Source organism: Eufriesea mexicana, unplaced genomic scaffold (genome assembly GCF_001483705.2).
Source record: "Eufriesea mexicana isolate 0111107269 unplaced genomic scaffold, ASM148370v2 scaffold1482, whole genome shotgun sequence".
NCBI classification, from domain to species: Eukaryota; Metazoa; Arthropoda; class Insecta; order Hymenoptera; family Apidae; genus Eufriesea; species Eufriesea mexicana.
The window spans coordinates 2,278,444-2,287,319 of record NW_016909634.1 but is presented as its reverse complement, the minus strand read 5'-3'; the positions used below and the strand labels follow the sequence as shown (position 1 = coordinate 2,287,319).

The following is an 8,876-nucleotide window of genomic DNA, read 5'->3' as shown; positions in this document are numbered from 1 at the left end:
CGCATACTCCACTTTTGGCATTGATTTCCGGAAACCCTTACGTGCTTGAAAAATAAGTCAGCATCGAAATCTACTAATCAAATAACATATTACTAGGCTTCGAGATGAATTCTTTGTTAATTTGTTTTCAATCATGGTTATGCGTTTAATTTGCAATTAGAGCATATATTATTTCTGACTGCAGAGATACTTTGGAAACGAGAGAAAAAAATGGATTTTTAATGTTTTATTACGAGATATACGTGTGGAGACAGAGAGATAATTCAGTGGTAGGGAAGCACGAAAACAAACTTACGATAAAGACATAAAAGAGGATTTTATTTCGATATTTCATTTTTTATGTGGAAAAAATACTAATGATAATATCAAGCAGTGTACGTGTAAGCGTGCATTAATAGCATTTATTGAATTGAAAAAACGCCAACATTTTTGGAAGAGCTGAAGCATAACGAAATTTCCTTGGCAATACAAGTAATGGAAATTTGTACGATATAAGGCAGAAAAATATATTTTATACGACGTGCATTATTGGTAATTTATTTTCACTTTCCTTTAGATTATATTACAGTTATTTTGTAAATAAATTTGTATACGTATGTTTGTATGTAAACAGAGTATTTGTCAACAATAAATAGAAACATGAAAATTGAATTTTTCTTTGGCATACACTCCGTATCATGAGCATTGGCGTCGACATTTGGCACCTACCTACATGCATGAATTACAGTTTAGTATTTCCTACGAATTTACATAATGCTGAAATAATTCTCCTATTTTAAGAGCAATGATAAAAACTTAAATATCTATATCTGAAAGATTGCAATTAATTTAAAAACTTGATGAGTTTGAATGAGCTTAAGGAGTTTCCTGTAAAATGACTAAAGAATTCTGTCGTGTCAACCTTGAATTATTGATCAATTCTTTTCATTTCTGAGAAATGTATATTGTTTTCTATTTTTTAAGGTGACATAAGGGTAATAAAATACGTGGATATATAAATATATAATAGCGCGTAAATTTTACTTTGAATTTAAATGGATGTATAAATTAAATTTTTATGAAAATTTTATCGTGAACAAAATTAAATTAAACTTATAAATTGCGTTGAATATTGTTGGGAATTTAATAGATTTAATATATTTTTTCATTCGTCATTAGAAGGTAGAGAATTAGTACAATTATATCCCTTGATACTATACTATTTTGCAGTTTGTGCTAATTAGATAAAAAATTATAATGCACTTTTTTCTAACGATTTGTAAACTGGTAAAATTACTATGATCGTTTAAAATTGATCTAACTTTTGCGTGAACAATTTTATGCAACATAACTTATGACTTTATAATAATAAATTCGATTCGTTTATATCCTCTCATTAAAAGCCTATTCATGCACTGTATAAGACAGGTTCCATGAAACCGGTTATGAGTGTTTCCGCTTTACCTTATAATTAATTTTTTCTACCATTTCTTTCGAATTTCCGATTATCACCGATTATTGTAACAATAAACTTGTTTTATTGATAAGGTTCAAAAGAAGTTAACTACTTATAAGTACACAGTGTATGTTTAATCGTGATTACAAAAATGTTTTTAAGAATGTAATTTTCAAGACGAACATTTTTAATATAAATGTTATTACGCGTTTTGCAACGTTTCTAATACTTTCATAAAATCAATTACTTTTTCTTTATCAACTTCATTTCTCCATATCCCACCAACTTTAAAATATGATCCAACAATTACTGCATCAGATGATAAATAGTTCTTTATATTGCCTTTTGTAACACCAGAACCAATAAGGACAGGTATTTCAGTAGTATTTTTAGTCTCTAAACATTGTAATATTCTTATGTAGTAATTTTAGTAAAAAAATATTTATCGACATAAAAAGATACCTGCAAGCTCTGATACATCAGCTGGGTCACCCGTAGTTGTCCCTGTCAGTATTATTCCATCAGCTAAGAAAAATTTTGCTGCTTTTACTGTCTCTGATAAACTTACATCAGAAGTGATTGCATGTGAACTGTAGAAATAAAATGTCATGATTCTCTCCCTAGACTAATAAAAAGTCAAATAAGAAATAAGTTTCCCTCTCGAATCATTAATAAATCACCTATGCTTTTTCTTGATATCACTAAAGACAAGAATATTCTCAGCATCAATTTGTTTTCTATATCTTAACAAAGAGCCAGCACATGCATCTATAAAGCCCTCATCTGCAATATGAGAAAAGACAAACCCTTCTGCTCTGATAAATTGAAAATTAGCTGCCTTTGCTACAGCTATTGCTTCTTTATTACATCCTGCTAAAATCTATTTTTTGTCTTTATTCTTTCTTAAAGAATTACAAATATGGGATTTCTATGTACTGTTTTATATAATAAATTCTTTGATTTATACCTGTACACCGCAAGGCAGTTTTTCAGGCAAGACATTTTTAATTTCTGTACAAATTCTTGTCATCATTGCTGTAGTCTCAGGAGTTATATGTTTAGACGTTACATATGGAATGTCATGCATATTTTCTACTAAAATACCATCCTTAAATTTAAATATATTAAATTTGTAAGTTACAAAATTAGTGGCGGCAAATTTTCTAAACTAAACTTACAACATTACAATCTCTATAAATCATTGCTTCCGTTACTGCATTATTTAAAATTTCTTTGACATTGCCACGATATAAAGGTGTCCCTAAAAAGTATGCAGTGAATGATGAAATATAAAAATAATTATCAAACAAAACAAATAATTTATTATTAAAGATGTTATGTAAATAACATATTTTTGCTGGATACTTCTTTATTGACTGTCAATGAAAAACATACTGTTTTTATGAGATGAGATTTCTTTTATATCAAATATGGAGATAAACCATTATACTGGTACTTTAGAATCAACAATGATAAAACCAGTAATCAACAACCTTTATTCAGTGCAGTTTTTTTTAATAAAACATGGAAATATTTTATATTTATTGGATGCCAAATATACAAATTCATATTCAATTTTGCCTGAATTACTTTTTCTATGTACACCTCTTATGCAGTTTTAAATTTAGTTAAATTATTATACCCGGTAATGCACCAACGTGTATCATTCCAATCACGGAACATCTTCCCTTTTTGAAAAGTCCATAAAAACTTTTTCCTAACATTTTCGTTAAATATACGTCCTATTTCACCGTCATTTTCACTTCTGAGAACAATTTCAAGTACAGATTTCTAATCAAATAGTAACTATATATATAAAACCGAGATAATTCTACTCTGTGCTTTAACCATAACCAGATTCCAACGAAAAGTTTTGCTATTCCACGTGAAAAGCATTATCACTTTTACGTTAGATATTTGAGGTTAGAAAGAGACGTCGAAAAAATTGACAACGACTGATTTACATGTTCATTCACCAATTTAATGTTCTATGTTTCTTTTATAATAACAGAATATTTTAATCGTTTGAAGACATTTATAAATAATTATTAAATTGATTTAAAGGTATATAACAAATGAAATTGGTTTTAAATAACCTAAATATAGGTTAGTTTCTATAATCAGTGTGTCAGTTTTACACAAATTAAACTGATTTTTAACGAATGAATATTTGTAATGTTAAAATAACTTATTTTTGAAAGTATTACTTTTAAATTATTATTTTATGAAACAATACAAACAACAACACTGAAACCGCGATGGTATAACAGTAGAAACAAAAATGAGATACAGAAAACTGTAATATCGACCTCAACTGTTAATGGTTCTTCGCGTCCTCTACAATTTAGGATGCAGATTTTTAAGAAAATGAATTACTAAAGTCGGCAAATTCAGTAAATATAAAAAGTGTACAAAAATGTTTGTGAACCTAAACATCTTTTTCGATTAAATTAAGTTACCATGATATTATAGATACTTAAGTATTGTATAATAAACGTACAAGAACTGGAGTTGAGTTTTTGATCTGGTAACATTATAAAAGTTACTTTAAAATTTATAAATTTTCTTCATTAAAAATGTAATGGGGACTGTAAAACTACAATTCGCAATTTTATATTAGAAACTAAAGGAGGTTACATACTTTTTTACTATAGCAATCTTTTTAATTTTTATTGTATTTAGTTCCAATTCCAGCCACTGGTAGTACTGTACCCTCATTCTAAACTCAGTCGGTAAAGTTGGGAGTGATATGAAAGCATCAGAAGACCTATAAAGTTACCAAATCGTGTAACAATATGAATTGGGCGTCTATTCTATATCATATCTACGATAATAATTAATTTTAAGCTATAAACACTGTAGAATTTTAGAACGAGGCTCTAATAAAATTGTGAAGTATATTAAGTAATAAATCCAATTCCTTTAAAACATAGTTATGTAAAATAACTTCTTAAGAATATTTGTTATAAAATGCAATAATAACGTGTGCCAATTTCCCTACTCCAGTTCATAACAATTATAACCTAAAGAGTGCCATCATCCAAAATAACAGCCTAAATTAACATAACTACTACATGTCAATAATATAAAGATTCTCAATTTAGATTGTTATACTAAAAACTTATACTAAAAACTCAAAATAAGTGTGCTATTTTTTTTCACATAAATTGTTATTTTCGACGTTTACACTTACTCTACAAACGTATGCTTTTAAAGTTACCAGCTCGTTCGCAACAAACTTTTCTTTCCAATCTCCTTGAATTTTCGTCCTTGAAATTGTGCCTGGCACTCGACCCCAAGCACCACATTCAAATACTCCCTTTCCTAATTCCATCCACCTGTTAAACGGAGCTTCTCCAGAAGGGTTGTATACCCTCCCTCTAGATATTCATTTTGACATGCGTTCCGCGTTCCCTATGTGTTCCCAAGCGGCACGCGCGCGTTTCTTCCGTCAGTATCGCTCGGTCCCTCAGACGAGAGTGTTCCATGAATGGGTGGGTTTACAATTCCTTCGACTAAAGCTCATAATACCAGGTCTCGTTCAACATCCTTCCACTAACTCGACAACCATCGCAGAAAACTAAGTACCTCGATCGATACACGATCGATTACCAAACTAACCCAAATTGCGAATACCCCAAGAGGGATCGATCGGTTTCTCATCGCAGTGATTCGATATCGAGTTTTCTTGATCACGAGGTACACTACGAGGAGAAAATTATCGTCGGATAGACGAGACAAGTGAAATAGTCGTGAGATTCACGAGGTTGGTGTGGTGCTCGCGGTTCAATGTCGATCAACAAGTAGCTCGTGTATATAGAAAGCTGTTTCATAGTGTACAGTTCAGGTTGGCTCAAGCACTGTGAATTGGTGCAGGGAATGGTACATAGTTCTCCAGTGAGAAGTGACAGCAACGTAATTACTCGTCTGCCGACCGAGCGTTCGCTGGTCTTCTTCCGGTTGCGTATGAGTGACGTCTCGACGGGATCGCGATCGAGTGACTGCAACTGGCAATCGAGTAGATACCGATAATCGATCGTGACCGTGTTCGTGTAGCCAGGATCGATCCTCGACATAGTGTTCTTCAGTGGTAGAACCGGTTCAACCGTTTAGGTCCTGGATCTCTGGGTCTCGCGTTTCTCTAGTTTGGTCTCGGACCTGAGATTATCGGAAGAAAGGAGGCGATAAACTCATTTGGACTTAATCGCAGACTAATTCGGGGGAATAATGGAATTGGATGAGTTCAGAGAGGTTAACGTGATCTTTTATTTCTGACTGGGCAGCAAATGATCTGAGAGAAATCTTCCATGAGTGTTTTAAATCTGATAAATCTACCTTGACATCGAGTGGGTGGTTTGAATTATGGAATGTGAAGATGGAAGACTCTGTTGGAACAGTGACCTTAACATTGGCTTGGGTCTAACTTCGGGTTAGGTTGCTTCTGATTAAAAAGGATTATCTACCTTGTCAAATTTTACAAAACTAACGATACCATCAACATCCTTAAAATTAATCGGTAGTTTAAACCTGAATTAACTACCCTGATTAATCCATGTCCTTGATGCAAATCTATTAAACCGGGCAATCAAATTACCAGCGACTTCAAAGTGAACGATTTCAATCGCTGAAACAGTCAGAAGATTGTATTTTCTATCACGATTGATTTTATCGCTATATTCTGAACAGTGAAGTCGAACGAAATATCGAACGGATAGGCTCTATCGATCAGAGGGTACCTCTGATGCTCTGACGTCCAATAGGAGATTCGAAGGATCAGATTGCAAACACAATCAAGTCCATTTTCCACTAGCAAGACGATTAAGCTTTCGTATCACAACTTTTGCCTGCGAAAAGTCCTATTAGTGACACTGTCGCGAAGTTTGGAATGCCGGAAGAGGGAAGATTGGAAGAGCTTCAGGGGGAATGCAGCTTGAATGGCGGGAAAATATGGGACGTCGGTGAGAATCGCCGGTTTCCAAAACTGATTCACAGAAACTGAGATGTAATCAGGGGGTTAAACGACAAACTCGAAACCACAGCTCCGAGATAGGGGGATCCCGGTGTTGCAGGGAGCAAGATCTACACGCTGGCAGTGACGTCGATGCACATCTGCGCGCGAATATTCGCGTGGGCATGGGACTTCCTTGCCGGTAGCACCGCATACCCAATGCAGCATGTGAGTATTACTGCATAATTATCTTAATTTCGGGATATAGGGATTTTTAATGGGTCAAATTGAGGCTTTCTCTTGTGGCGCGGAAACTTCGAATTTTCTAGTGATTTCGAGGTAATCGAAAAGTTTGGACGTCGTATGGGACTACATTGCTTGAAAAATTCCTAGGGATATTTGAGACAACGTATTCTTACAGAATTGACAATTTATTAATAATATTATGCACCGTCTCCTTTGCTGACTATTGTAATTTATATATATTGTTATACGTGTCAGGAGCACCGCGTATCCAATGCAGTATGTGAATATTATTGCATAATTATCTTAATTTCGGGATATAGGTATTTTTAATGGGTCAAATTGAGGCCTTCTCTTGTGGCGCGGAAACTTCGAATTTTCTATTGATTTTGAGGTAATTAAAAAGTTTGGACGTTGTATGGGACTACATTGCTTGGAAAATTCCTAGGGATATTTGAGACAACGTATTCATATAGAATTGACAATTTATTAATGTTATGCTCCGTCTTCTTTGCTAACTATTGTCAATTATATATATTGTTACATGTGTCACGAGTCTCCTCTCGAAAAATCTTTTCAGAATAAATTTCTTGTTATATTCTCCGCAGACTTTTGGAGCATTTTTCAATATTAATATAGTTTTGCAGAAATCAAAATGAATGAGAATAGGACTATGCAAGACTGAGTGCGTAGGACGAATGAAAATGAATATTTTAATGTGCACTGCATACTCTTCATTGAAACATAAGCTTGTTTTCTTCAAAGAAAAAATCTGCTCGTTTTAATCAATTTCATATATATTATTCAAATTTCTTTTTTAGCTTTCAGCTAGGAATGACGTTCATTTGAACGTAGTATTTTATTTTGACGAATTCATAGTACATAACCGTTCTTCCAACGCTATCAACTGTAAAAAGGAATACGATATAATGACTGATAATAACGCAACGAATTTTCGAAACAAACCGAGAAAATTACGTAAGACTTCTTTGAAATAATTATTTAACCAACGGTCTTATATGAAACCAATAATTTAGTAGTTTCGAGTAGTTCATTGAAGGGACATCACTCAAAGTGGTATCTACAGTGATTAATGACCGAAGTTAATTGTTCAAGTGGGACAGCTGAATATATTTAAACTAAATTTTTGAGTAAAATAACGAGTCAAGGTAAGCCGTTTTTCAGCCATACATTTCACGCGAAGTGATAACTTTTTCATCAGAAATTGAATGTTTTCATTGGAGTATTTTACAGAATAATTTCGAAGCAGTAAAGAGATAGTAATAAACGATAATAACTTGATATGTTCCAAATGTATTAATTGTTTGGAAAAAAATATCTCGGAAACTGAATTTTCAGAAACGCATTGTTTAAAGGCAAAATTAATTGATTTCGCAGGTAAATAATTAAATAAAGAATTTCTCCTGAATAAAAGAACGAACATGAAGTTTACAGAACAATTAGAAAACCAAATTAACAAATACAATCGCACCAAAAAGCCAGTGTAACGTTTAAAACGATCAATACAGAGGATTACAAGTGAATATGAATTTAATTAAAAAAATATTCTTAATTTTCTGCTGAATTTTTCATGCCAAAGTATTTACCCAGGTGACACAACTATAATTACATATTGTATACGTTTTAACACGAGCAATATTAGTAAAAATCCTAAAAACTTGATATAATTTTATTACGAACGAAAAATGTGTATAATGGCTATTTAAAACTAAGTGTTTCTCGATATACAATCTTTCACAATTAAATCGTAGCGCAATTAAGATACCAATAACTCTAAAACCACGTACCTAGTTCGAAACTCGGTTTCGGCTGTTATCCACAACGACTCATCGAGCATGCTCCATTTTTAATCGAAACAAAAAGGGAGAATACATATCGAACAAGAGGAATCAACAACGCGCAAATTTTTATCGAAAATTCGGCAAAATAACCGCCAATTTATCGTGTCTGCTTTTTTTCTCTGGTACCAGTCAGCTGGGGCTGTTCATCTATGCATTTTTCATGCTCGTCGTCTATTGAAAAAGAAAAAATTTACTGTTGGCCGCATAAGTGTTTGTCCACCTATCGCAGTCGGCGTATGTGGAGGGAAAAGAAAGAAAAGGCACAGGTAAAATTAAAATAAAAAATATAGAAATTAATCTTTATTAAGATAAGCTTGTTTTGTATTAATAAAGATTAATTTATATATTTTTATTTTAATTTTACGTGTACCTTTACTTTCTTTTCCCT

At 32.7% G+C, this 8,876-nt stretch overlaps 2 protein-coding genes across 2 annotated transcripts in view; one reads left to right on the top strand and one right to left on the bottom strand.

Moving 5' to 3' along the window:
• Positions 1–1,637: 1,637 nt before the first annotated feature.
• LOC108548276 (uncharacterized protein F13E9.13, mitochondrial) lies at positions 1,638–3,264 on the bottom strand. Its single transcript, XM_017901128.1, has 6 exons — positions 3,078–3,264; positions 2,614–2,696; positions 2,403–2,543; positions 2,116–2,315; positions 1,898–2,025; positions 1,638–1,831 (listed from the first exon to the last, which is right to left on the bottom strand). The coding sequence occupies exons 1-6, from the start codon at positions 3,157–3,159 to the stop codon at positions 1,638–1,640; spliced, it is 828 nt and encodes a 275-aa protein (XP_017756617.1). The 5' UTR covers positions 3,160–3,264.
• A 3,272-nt stretch (positions 3,265–6,536) lies between these two features.
• The window catches only part of LOC108548275 (uncharacterized), a 175,452-nt gene continuing 173,112 nt past the window's right edge, over positions 6,537–8,876 (top strand). The window contains exon 1 of the mRNA XM_017901126.1: positions 6,537–6,611. Within this exon, the coding sequence (XP_017756615.1) occupies positions 6,537–6,611 (75 nt within the window). The remainder of the gene's footprint in view (positions 6,612–8,876) is intronic.

Bases quoted from the DNA above. Each gene is read 5' to 3' on its own strand.
- LOC108548276 (XM_017901128.1), bottom strand. From the start codon at position 3,159: ATGTTAGGAAAAAGTTTTTATGGACTTTTCAAAAAGGGAAGATGTTCC. The intron at 2,697-3,077 runs GTATAATAATTT...CATACTTTTTAG, and splicing joins ACACGTTGGTGCATTACCGG to GGACACCTTTATATCGTGGC. The intron at 2,026-2,115 runs GTGATTTATTAA...TTATTTCTACAG, and splicing joins GATATCAAGAAAAAGCATAG to TTCACATGCAATCACTTCTG.